Source organism: Nannospalax galili, unplaced genomic scaffold (assembly GCF_000622305.1).
Source record: "Nannospalax galili isolate Female #2095 unplaced genomic scaffold, S.galili_v1.0 scaffold591, whole genome shotgun sequence".
NCBI lineage: Eukaryota > Metazoa > Chordata > Mammalia > Rodentia > Spalacidae > Nannospalax > Nannospalax galili.
The window spans coordinates 2421341-2432694 of NW_008330926.1; the positions used below are offsets into that span (position 1 = coordinate 2421341).

General features: G+C 55.5%; 3 protein-coding genes across 3 annotated transcripts in view; 2 read left to right on the top strand and 1 right to left on the bottom strand.

Moving 5' to 3' along the window:
• The window catches only part of Smg5 (SMG5 nonsense mediated mRNA decay factor), a 28394-nt gene extending 25053 nt beyond the window's left edge, over positions 1-3341 (top strand). The window contains exons 18-22 of the mRNA XM_008853625.2: positions 73-232; positions 586-676; positions 1432-1506; positions 1767-1905; positions 2077-3341. Of these exons, the coding sequence (XP_008851847.1) occupies positions 73-232; positions 586-676; positions 1432-1506; positions 1767-1905; positions 2077-2160 (549 nt within the window). The 3' untranslated portion in view covers positions 2161-3341. The remainder of the gene's footprint in view (positions 1-72; positions 233-585; positions 677-1431; positions 1507-1766; positions 1906-2076) is intronic.
• A 2105-nt stretch (positions 3342-5446) lies between these two features.
• On the top strand, positions 5447-8347 carry Paqr6 (progestin and adipoQ receptor family member 6). The gene is given in 8 exon segments (XM_008855822.2): positions 5447-5563; positions 5990-6117; positions 6230-6435; positions 6518-6671; positions 7103-7169; positions 7490-7640; positions 7962-8142; positions 8144-8347. Coding segments are annotated over 8 exon segments (1023 nt in total). The 5' UTR covers positions 5447-5512; the 3' UTR covers positions 8229-8347.
• A 508-nt stretch (positions 8348-8855) lies between these two features.
• Positions 8856-10886, bottom strand: Bglap (bone gamma-carboxyglutamate protein). Its single transcript, XM_008853631.2, has 4 exons — positions 9687-10886; positions 9514-9552; positions 9296-9365; positions 8856-9108 (listed from the first exon to the last, which is right to left on the bottom strand). The coding sequence occupies exons 1-4, from the start codon at positions 9844-9846 to the stop codon at positions 8976-8978; spliced, it is 402 nt and encodes a 133-aa protein (XP_008851853.2). The 5' UTR covers positions 9847-10886; the 3' UTR covers positions 8856-8975.
• Between the last annotated feature and the right edge of the window lie 468 nt (positions 10887-11354).

Genomic DNA, 11354 nt, shown 5'->3' on the forward strand with positions numbered 1-11354 from the left:
TTTCTCTTACTGTCTCTTCCACCCAGGCTGCAGGGCTCCCTGCAGCTCCAGCCACTCAGCTTCTCTTGCCAGCTCGAGGTCTCCCAGATGGAGGGCAGCCTGCAACAGCCCAAGGCCCAGTCAGCTATGTCTCCCTACCTCATCCCTGACACCCAGGCCCTCTGCCACCACCTCCCTCTCATCCGCCAGCTGGCCACCAGTGGCCGCTTCATCATCATCATCCCAAGGACAGGTGAGCACATCAGGGAGTCCGTGGGACAGGTGGAGTATAGCCTGGGATCCAGAAACCCTCATTTGAGGCACAAGAGTGTATGTGATCTTCGTCAAGTCCTACCTGTGAACAGCATAGGAATCTGTGCTCAACCTATTGTTGCACAAGATAGAGGGAGAAGTGGATGGGAAGGTCTTAAATAAAAGTGCTTGGTGAATTGTCAAGTACATTGAGCAGAAGGTCATGTTTTCAAAGAACTTCTAGAGCCTTATAGGGTGTTGGTCCTGTCTCCTGCACCGATGGGTACTTGCTGCAGAGTGGTCTGCAGTCAGAGCTCATTGTTCTGTCTTTCCCTAACCTCACTCTACCTCCAGTGATTGACGGCCTGGATTTACTGAAGAAGGAAGAACCAGGGGCCCGAGATGGGATCCGCTACCTGGAAGCAGAGTTTAAAAAAGGAAATAGGTGAGTTTGGGCCTGGCTGGACCTGTGTGCAGCCTGGGCCCATCATCTAGACATGCCTATAAGCTGCTTGCTCTGCCACTCTTCAGCCCCTACTCACAGCTTGTATGCTACACTAGAGTCATAGAGACAGCTGGAGGTCCTAGCTGCTGAAATAGAGGATTATTGTAAGAGCCACGAGTCCTGAGGTAGCACTGAGCTGCTGGCCTTTTGTGTCTGAAGCGGACTGGATAACAACCACTGGGAGAAAGGAACAGCTTTGGCCCCAGCTCCAGGGTGGAACTGCTTGGAAGGAGCTCTCCTGGTTTAGGTTAGGACTGGGGTTCAGGCTTCCTGCTTCCCCACCGAGGAGGCTATGGAAGCCACTAAGGGAGGAACAGCCAATTCAGTGCAGTCCTGGCTCCTTTTCTGGCCTTTGGGGCTAGGGGAGCAGGAGAGAGGGGGAGTGCTCCCCCTGCCTGCCTCTGGCCTGCCTGACCAGAAAGCTGCACAAGGCTTGCTTGTTCAGACCTTGTATCCAGAAGCCCTGCTGCCACCCTCCTGCTTGTCTCATGAGAGGAACTAGAGAAGGGATGTTATCAGTAGTACAAAGCAACCTGGGCTTAGCTGCCAGGAAGCCACTTTAAAATGGTTTCCAACAGCCTGATGGAAAGAACTTGGGTTCCCCCCTCCCTCCACTGGTCCCCAGAGCCATAATGGCCTGCTTTGTATAAGGTGATCTCCTGTCCCCTGCCCCACCATTCTGGTGTCCTTTGCAGATACATTCGCTGCCAGAAAGAGGTGGGAAGGAGCTTTGAGCGGCATAAGCTGAAGAGGCAGGATGCAGATGCCTGGTAAAGTGTCAGCCCCTCCATGAACTCCCCCCACCCCTGTTGAGGCTTCTTGCAGATCCCAGAGCCCAGAGATGCCTGGGCTCAGCGCTCTGACTTGGTCATTTCTTTGCCTACTTCCCCTAGCACATCCTTCAGGGTCAAGCTTTAGGACTCTTGTCTCCAGTACTCTCCCAGTTCCTAGTTTTTCCTGTTGCCTGACAGTTCTCAAGTTGAGGTTTTGCTAATGCTGGGTCTTGTCCCCTTTATCCACTTACCCATAGGGCTCTCTATAAGATCCTGGACAGCTGTAGACAGCTGACTCTGGCCCAGGGGGCAGGGGAAGAGGACCCCAGTGGCATGGTGACCATCATCACAGGCCTTCCATTGGACAACCCCAGTGCGCTCTCTGGGCCCATGCAGGTGGGTTACTGGTGAGGTGGGGCCAGGGTGGACCGTAAAGAGCTGTTGGAGAAGAGTCATTTTCAGACTCTCCAGACTAGCTGTCCTTTCCCACCACTACCCTTTCCCTAGCACCACTGTTTCAAGTTAGGCCCTTAAGGCCCTGTCTTTCCCCCCTACCTCCTTCCACAGGCTGCCCTCCAAGCTGCTGTCCATGCCAGTGTGGACATCAGGAATGTTCTGGACTTCTACAAGCAGTGGAAGGAGATTGGTTGAGACTGACCTCCAGGCCCTGCAGTGGGGCTGACTCCAGATCTCTCCTGCCCTCCCTGGCGACCAGGATCATCACCTGTAGTCACCCCACCACATGCAGACTCATGCACGCACACAGGAAGGAAGGCCAGCTGCACAGAGGCAGCAGGGAAGCCTCAGAGCCAGCCAGGAGGATGGGGGCCCCTTGTTGCCAAGACGAAATCAGAAAAGTGAGGGAAGTACTTGGAGCAGGAAAGGTCTCTGGGCCCCTAGCCAGCCATCCATCTTGACTCTCCTGCTATCCCCAGGAGTAGTGGCAGGCATGGGGGCCTGCATTTCATTGGAGCAGTTCCTGGACCTCTGATGGGAAGGGATATCAGAAGAGATGCTGTCCTCACCCAGGATACAGGGTGGGTGGGGCTGGGAGTTTGGGCCTTCTGGGCTCTGGGGAAAAGTTGGGTGATACTGCGTGTCTACGTGGTTCTCTGCAGACTCCTCCTGCCCTCAAGGACCTCTTAGGGCAGCTGTGGAGGCTCTTAGGGAAGCAGGGCCTGGAGTGGCCTACACAGCAGGGGCTGCATACCCCAATGCCCCACTTCGGCTTCTGCTGCTGTCCAGCTTCCAGGCACACCAAGGGCAGGGTGGGCTGTATGGTGGTGCAGGTTCCTTCCCCACCAGTCCCACAGTAGTTGTGCTTTGTGCTCTTGGCTACTGTGTTGGGACAGGGGGTGCCAGTAAGGAAGTGAGAGAACACAGGCTGAGGCCACCCCTCTCACCGTCCAGGGAGGGCTGGTGGCAGTGCAACAGGGGTAAGGTCCCTCTGTCCTGGACTGTACTCTCTTTGCCCATCACCAAGTCTAGAGGCCTGGTGGGCTGAGTGAGCATGGGCTGGCTTTTGGTGTGTCAAGACACAGGAGCAGAGATCATGAATAGCTCAGGGCAGAATGGGGCCCTGAGAGCAGGACTGTGGGGGAAGCTCTGGCCAGGGTTGCCTCAGCCGCACCCCTCAAGCTGGAAGCAAGAGCTGGGCTGGGGCAGGTTTCTTTTCTGCTAACCCCCTCCTAACCTCAGTTTGGCTGCGCTGAGAGGAGCTGGCTCCTTGCCTTCCTCCAAGATGGAGGGTCTGGGAACATGGGGTCATCCCACCTCCAGTTCCTGGTAGAGAACAAGAGTCAAGCATTACTTAATAAAGACCCCCAAGCCCTCCCTGTCTACTGTGCCTTCTGTACAGAACCCTCACCAGGGGTGGAACTGATTACATACATCTCCAAAAGGCCACCTTGAAGGAGCTGCAACTGAAAGGAAAACATGCTGGGGTTCTTTTTTCTTTTTGGTCTTTTTGAGACAGGGTCTCCCTGTAGCCCCAGCTGGCCTGCTAGCCTGGAACTCACTATATAGACGAGGCTTGGCCTTGAACTCAGAGATCTGCCTGTCTGCTGGCACTAAAGGCTTGTGCCACCATGCCTGCCTGCATGCTGGTTTTATCTGGGGAGATGCAAGGGGTTGGACCCAGGGCTTGGTAGGTGCTCTGCCCCTGATCTCTAAGATCACTAGCCTTGTGCTTTTGTTTTAAGACAGTCCCATGAAGCTCAGGTTTGCTTCCCAGTTGTGTGGCTGGCCAACCTGGGCTTGAACTTCAGGCCTCCACCTCTCAAGGGCTGGATTACTGGGAAGCAACACCATGCCTGGTTTATAAAACTGAACCACTACTGACAGATTGTTTTGCAGTCCCCAGCTGTAGAATGTCTTCCAGGAGGAGTAGGGAAGAGACTTGAAGCCAGTTTGAATCCACCTGCCCTCCTTGGTAGGCAACACAAATTGTGTCAGGGAAAATGAGCTTGGCACGTCCTGGGTGGACCAACATTTACCGAAGACATTTTGAACCTGAGTACTGAGAGGTGGCAAAACGGGGTTGGAGATAGTTTCTGAAATGCAGCTGGGATTTGGAACCTCCTGCCTGACCTGGTTCCTAGGGATTTGGACCAAGGAGTTTAGGTTATACCCTGGTGGCAGCACCCCAACAGGTCCCATGCCTTTCTAGCCAGTCAGATGCAGGTGCTGGAGGGTTGGCTGTGTGCAGGAGGCAAAGTGAGCTGCCTGCTAATGGGCCTGGGCCACCCTGCAGTTTTCCATGGAGGCCAGACAAGACTAGGATTGTTCCCTGGCTCCCCTTTGTCTCCCCACTCTGAAGCCTGGCCCACATCCCCAGTCAACTTGTCATTGTCAACCTGACTAGCAGTAACCAAGACTGCCTTTGGACCCACCTGCTTGGGAGACCTCAGGGTTAAGTAGCTCACATCTGGGACTCTTGATACCGGGGGTAATCAGTAAAGCACTGGCCTGCCATTCCGATTCGCGGAGTGCGGACAACCGCATACAGCTCACTGCACCACAGCTTCCCAGACCCTGTGAGGGCAGATGGACCCCAGCCCAACTCCGAGGGAACTGGGTCGCAGTCCGAACAGGCCCAACTCCCCAAACCTCGCCTGCACGGAGCAAGGAAAACCGTGGGAGGTGAGGTTCTCCTTTACATGGGCTCCAGGGACTTAAGGCCTCGTTTTGATTTGCGCCCGGCAGCACCTCAGCAGCGAGCTCGGAGGCACAAGGCCTCCAGGCTGAAATGCCAGGAGCAGCGCGGGGGCTGGTGGCGGGAAGGAGGCGGTCCCGCCCTTGGAATTGCTGAAAAGTTTTGGCCAGGGGAAGGCGGGAAGGGTCCCAGTCAGTGGTACCGCCCACCTAATTAGCCCCGCCTCTCTATTGGTGCCAAGGAAAGTGTTGGGCGAGGCGGCCCAGGGCGGGCGGGGCAGCGAAGCCGAGGCTAGCCGGACGGAGTGCACAGGTCTGGGTTGAGGAGCGCGCGACCCAGGAGGGGCAGGGGACTCCAAGTCCCTCAGGAGCACAAGTGGTGTCTTCTGAGAAGAGGAGGGCACTAACTTACTGTCCTACTAGCTGCCATCCTGGTTCAGGAATTTACCCGGGGGCACCAACTTTCTGTGCTGGGCATTCGCTGTGCCTAGCGCGCTTTCCGCTAAGGTGGAGGGCTCGGTCGTCTGTACTGCCCTCCCAGAGTCAGGGTTCTCGAGGCCAAAACGGGGCTAGGAGCTGCGCGGGGCGGGGGAGGGGGTTACTGCCAGCCTGGCTGCTGGAGATCCTTCACTGCGGCATGCAAAGGCTGAGGACTTCTCCTGGATGACTTGGATGCCCCAGGAGAGGGCGGGGAGGGGAAAGGTTCTGGCTTAGGTTCGCTCACAGGGGCAATTGCACAGTGACCAGGACCGGCTGCTACCCATGTAAGAAGTCCATCCCAAGCTCAGTGGTCCTGTGGGTGAGCGCCAATCCCTGACCTTTCTCCACGTCAACGTGGAGGGACAACGTTATGCTCAGTCTCAAGCTGCCCCCGCTCCTTCGAATCCATCAGGTCCCCGAGGTGAGGGGTCCCAACCCACCAACAGACTCTCCAGAGAACTCATTGGGGCGCAGGGTCTTCCAGAGATCGGGGAAGCCCCTCCTGCAAGCTAACTCTTAATCCTTCCCAATCCAGTGTGAGACGTCCTCTATTCTCTGCGAAACAAACCCGTGACTCTGCCCCAGAGCCCCAAAGTTCCCTCCATTGAGTCCCCTTCCCCCAGAATACCTTTTGTGTATGTTCCTCTTTCTGTCCTATCTGGTCCTAGTGGTCTAGCTTTATTGTTTGCTCTGTGGATTTGGAGGACTGTGGTAAAATAGGGGTTGGACTGAGTTTGGCTTAGGGCCACTGATCAGAGTATCTTCAACCCTGTATCCTAACGCCTTTCATGGAGGGAAAAGGCCTGCATACAGTGACTCCTCTGCTCTTTCCCACCACTACCTCCAGGTGTTCTGGGAAGATGGCATCATGTCTGGCTACTCTCACCCTACAAGCTCGGCCTTGGACTGTGTCCTCAGCTCCTTCCAGATGACCAATGAGACTGTTAACATCTGGACTCACTTCCTGCCCACTTGGTGAGGGAAGGTTCTGCCCCAGGCTGCAGCTTTGTGCCCAGAGGGGGGTGCCCAAGTGGGCAGGGACTGACTAGACACCTGCAGGCTCCACCTAAACGGGTGCCCAGTGCAGGTACTTCCTGTGGTGCCTCCTGGTGTTGGCTGGAGGACCCGGCTTCGAGGATGAGCTATACCACTGGCCACTGCTGGTCTTCATGCTGCCCACCTGCCTCTACCCCTTTGCATCATGCTGCGCACACACCTTCAGCTCAATGTCACCACAAGCACATCACATGTGCTACTTCCTGGACTATGGGGCAGTCAGTCTCTACAGCCTGGGTGAGCTAAGAGCGGTGAGTGTGGACCAGGGCGGCAGAGGGAGAGGGAAGTCCACCCAGCCTCAGCTCATACCTTGCTGCAGGCTGTGCCTTCCCCTATGCCGCCTACTCCATGCCAGCCTCCTGGTTGCACGGCTACCTATACCAGCTCTTCGTGCCCGCTGCTGCACTCAACTCCGTGTGCACCAGCCTCTCCTGCTACTCATGGTGGGCTCTCAGCATCACCAGTGGGTAAGGGTAGGCAGGGCTGGGAGTCACCTACTGTTCTTGAGCCACCCTAGTACCTAGGCCATTCCAGAGGCCTCAATGCACTAGCACCATCCTCCCTGTCCACGAAAAGCAGGTGCCTTTATGGCCTGGGAACAGATGTGACACACACAGGGGTCTTGTGTCAAAAGGGCCTTTTTATTTTCCTGTTTTAATTTTTATTACATTTATTTATTTAGTGTGTATACATGTGTACACCTTTCTCCCTTCCTCTCTCCCTCTTCCCTGTAGCCCAGTCTGGTCTTGAACTTACTGTGTAGCTAACCTTGACCTATTGATCCTCCTGGTTCTACCTCCCAAATGCTGGGACTACATCATCACACATAGGTCCTGAGTGCTCTCTTCGCCATAGTTCTATGAATGCCCATTTTGACCCAAGGTGCCTTGCCCTTCTTAACCAGCAAGGCCCTCCGCACAGCTGCCTTCACTTATCCCTTCTTGTTTGACAGCCTTCCTCTCTTCTACCGAGTAATGGCCCTCTGCGTTGACCTAGAGATAGAGCAGGGGAAGGTCAGGGATTGGCGCCCACCCACAGGACCCTTTGGCCAGATTCAGGCAAGATTCAACCACTGAGCTTGGGATGGACTTCTTACATGGGTAGCAGCCAGTCTAGGACCCTTCTGAGACCCTTTTCTGTCATCTTGACCTCATGGTGTCCCTCAGCTCTCTGCCTACTCTCCAGGCTCAGCCCGCAGGCTCCCTGCTTGGCATCCCCACCAGATCCCACATGCACCCCTTGTTTCCTCTCCCAAAGGGCCTCCCCAGCAGCTGTGCTTTCCTTTTGCCAGCTCGGGCTGTGCTGGGCCAGGGCCCACGGCTGTGGGCAGGAGGCACTGAACTCCAACCATGGCTACCATCTCCTCTGCGCACTGCTCACAGGTCTCCTCTTCGCAGCCCGTCTGCCAGAGCGGCTGGCACCTGGGCGCTTCGACTACATTGGTGAGAGCACACCTTGGCCTAGGCTGACTTGGTAGAGCAGGAAGGCTGCTTCCCCAAGTTCAGAGTGATCTGAGCAAATGGGGTGTCCTAGCCTGCTGGTGGATAATAAAGCCAGGAGGGATACCCAGTCCCCTGCTCCAGCCCCTCTCCTCCCACCTCTGATACAGAACTGAGGCACATCAGCTCAGACACTGCCAGCAACTCAAGAAGTCAGGTTTTCTCCTTCCCAGGCTCAGAGGATAGGGTGACTGTCCTGAGTCACATGTGAGTCAGTTCAAAACTGAGATGGGTCTATACCTAACTAGTCGACCCTCCCTCCAGGCCACAGCCACCAGCTGTTCCACATCTGTGCAGTGCTGGGCACCCACTTCCAGCTGGAGGCAGTGCTAGCTGACATGCGATCCAGCAGAGCCTAGCTGGCCACGAAGGAACCACCCCTGGGCCTGGAGAGCATGGTGGCCATATTGAGCCTGGGAGTGGCTGGGAACCTGCTCATCATTGCTGAGCCACCTTGCTTTGGGCCCCTGGAAACTGCCCCTACTGCGGGGTGGCCCACCAGAAGAGGGACCCCAGGCTAAACAACACTGAGGCCCATCTCTGGTATGGGCCTGGAGGGAGGCAGAGGCCTGGCCTTAGTGTTAAAGAGCTCAGACCTGGACCTGAGGTCTTTATGGCTAAAGGGGGAACAGTCTAGGGGACTGGTGGAGAGAGGAACCAAGAGGCAAGTACTATGGGTCTGTGAAGGGAGACAGGAATCCAGGCAAGAGCAGCCTACAGGCTGGAGTGGGAGGTGTGGAGACCCTTCAGCTGGCCTCTTTCCTGGTGTCCTGGAATCTGCTTAGCTCAGGCCATCCTGAGTGCTTATTAGCCAGCAGGGCCACATATCTACCTTGTCTCAGGCTAGGTTGTTACCACCTGCCAGAGGGCTCAGAGGTCTAAAATATGGGTTGTCTGTCCTGGTCACAGTTGTGATCCAGTGACCAGGCCTCCACTGGCTGTTATGTTTGGATGTGTCCTGAGTCATGTACCAGATGAGAGGGGGTGGTGTGGGGAGGGGGGCTAGCTAGACTTTAAGAGGCCACCATTAGTACTTTCTAGAACAAGGCAGGTAAAATAAATAAACTAGGACAAACTTCTGGGACTGAAAAAATTGAAGCCCCCCTCTCCTCCCATAATGGACAGACTCAGGTCCACCAGTTCCTCATCTGGACTTTATTTTGGAGCAGCTGTGCTGTCCATACTTGCAGGTCAGAGAGGGAGACAGGGAAGGGGGATGTCCTGGAGTGGAAGGAGTCAAAGCTGGAGCTGCTGTCTGGCCCTAGAGCAGTGCATGCCCTAAGCAGTGGTGCCGTAGAAGTGCTGGTAGGCATCCTGGAAGCCGATGTGATCTGCCAGCTCATCACAACTGGGGTTAAACTCACACACCTCCCTCTTGGGCTCCAGGGGATCTGGGTAGGGGGCTGGGGCTCTGAGAAGCCCCACACAGCTGCATCAACCAAGGAGGAGGAGGGGTACCCATTCCTTCCTCCCTCACACAAGGGGCTTCAGGGTTCCTGCCATGGGGAAATTACCCTACCTTGTCCAGACCCCAGCACAACTCCCCCCTGCCCACCTGGGAGGCAAAGGACCTGACTCAGCACCTCATTCCCACTTACCCCAGTCCATGGTCCAGGTAGCGCCGGAGTCTCTTCACTACCTCATTGCCCTCCTGCTTGGACATGAAGGCTGTGGAGCAGAGGGGCAGGGTCAGGCCACTCTGGGTTTGGGAGGACAAGGTAGTGAGTAGATAGCCAGACAGGAGGCAGGAGCTGGGCAGGTGGAGGCTGAGGGGACAAGGTGAGGAGCAGGGCTGGGGATCCACCAGGTTTCCTACCTGCACCCTTTTTAGACTCGGAGCCACTGGGCTTTGCATCTGTAAAGAAAATAGGCAGAGTCCAGGACAGATGAATTGACATTCAGGAGGGTGGTTATTCTACAGAAGTAAAAGGTGAGAAATGGGGCCTGGAGCATCTAGGAGTGGGTACTCAGTAGGGTGGGGATACTAACCTGCTGGGCCAGAGAGATAGAATGCAGCCAGGGTCAGAAGAGTGAGCAGAGAGAAGATCCTCATGGTGTCTGCCAGCGCTGTGTCAGGATGCTGTGTGGGACTCATGCTCTGTGCCCTCCAGCCTGCAGGACCATTTATACCCACTGTCTGTGTCCCCATGTTGGCAGGCAGGGCAGGGAAAGCTGCCAGGACTAATTGGGGGTCATGTGTCCTGATCTGGTAGGTCAAACCCAAAGGATGTTGTGGTTGGGGATTGTAGCTGCCTGGGCAAGGCCCTTGGAGTGGTAGGAGGGTGGGCCACAATCAGAGGCTGCCAAGCTCTGACACTGCCCCAGACTTCTTTTGTCAGGGGCTGCTCTACATTCCCTCATTTCTATCTCCTTGGAGACCTCCAGCCTCAGTGTGAGCACTGGCTGAGCCCTAGAGATAACCTAGAGAGGAAGGGGGCTCAGAGGTCTAAAATAGGATTGAGGACTGGGCTCCAGCTCTCATAGCCTGTGATTTACATGTCTACCACAGGGGCAGGAGCCAAACCTCAGGAAGGGAGTGGCTCAGTGACGTCCTCATTCAGTCAGCACAGTCCTGGTACAGGGCAGCTCAGTTCATCAGGCCAGGAGGTATAGGTAGCAAAAGACCAAGAGCCATAAGCCTACAGACATGGGGGTGGTAGAGATAAGGACAGCCTCTCCACTTCTGGGACAGTCCCCATACACAGAAGCACAGGACAAGGAAGTGGATGCTAGTGGGGAGGCCTGCAAGTAGCAGGGTTGTAGCATGTACATACAGAATCCTGAGTTTGCCTTGGAGAGGGACCTGCCCCTTGCCAGGTGACAGGAAGGCTTGTCTTCACAGGGGCAGAACATCCCAACCTGACCCACCCACTCCCAACTCAAAGCTACCAGGCAGGTGTAGGGGGGTAGGGCAGTTGTTCCCTGCCTGACCTGTATCTTTGATTACCCGCCTACCAACCTGAGATCAGATCAGTAGCCCAACTAGACAGGTAATAGTACTAGATGGAGCGGGCCAGGCAAGAGGGAAGCAGAACATCCAGGGGCCTAAACCCTGCAGCTCTCTGGTGAAGAGGGCCAGGAGAAGTGGTACTAAGGCTCACTTTATGGGGAGAGGGACTGTGAGCAGAGGCCACCACAATGTCTTATCTGTCCCCAGGGTTCCTCATATCCAACCAAACCAGTCTACAGGTTAGGGATAGACCCCCAGTCACCAGGGAAAAATGTCTACCCAAGCCATCCTGTTCTTTACCCGGGGAATGACCACCCTTCCACTGTTGGGCCTGGCTGGAGAAGAGTGAGGTAGGAGAAGCAAGGCAAAGTGTTCTGCTATCCTGGAGACACCCATCACATTCTCAGAAGTAACCCAAGAGCAGCAAAGGGCAGGGTGTTTTAGACAGTAATACACTGTGGTAGCTAATCCTGAACTTAGGGAACCCAGGGGTCCTGGGTTCTGCTACCTTCTGCACACGGTGATCAAACAGAACCTACCCACCCCACCCCAGTGTTCTGCTATCCTGGAGACACCCATCACATTCTCAGAAGTAACCCAAGAGCAGCAAAGGGCAGGGTGTTTTAGACAGTAATACACTGTGGTAGCTAATCCTGAACTTAGGGAACCCAGGGGTCCTGGGTTCTGCTACCTTCTGCACACGGTGA

Coding starts and splice junctions, on each gene's coding strand:
- Bglap (XM_008853631.2), bottom strand. CDS start 9,846: ATGGGGACACAGACAGTGGGTATAAATGGTCCTGCAGGCTGGAGGGCA. Junction 9,366..9,513: donor CGAGTCTAAAAAGGGTGCAG/GTAGGAAACCTG, acceptor TCTGCTCCACAG/CCTTCATGTCCAAGCAGGAG. Junction 9,109..9,295: donor TACCTGGACCATGGACTGGG/GTAAGTGGGAAT, acceptor GGGGCTTCTCAG/AGCCCCAGCCCCCTACCCAG.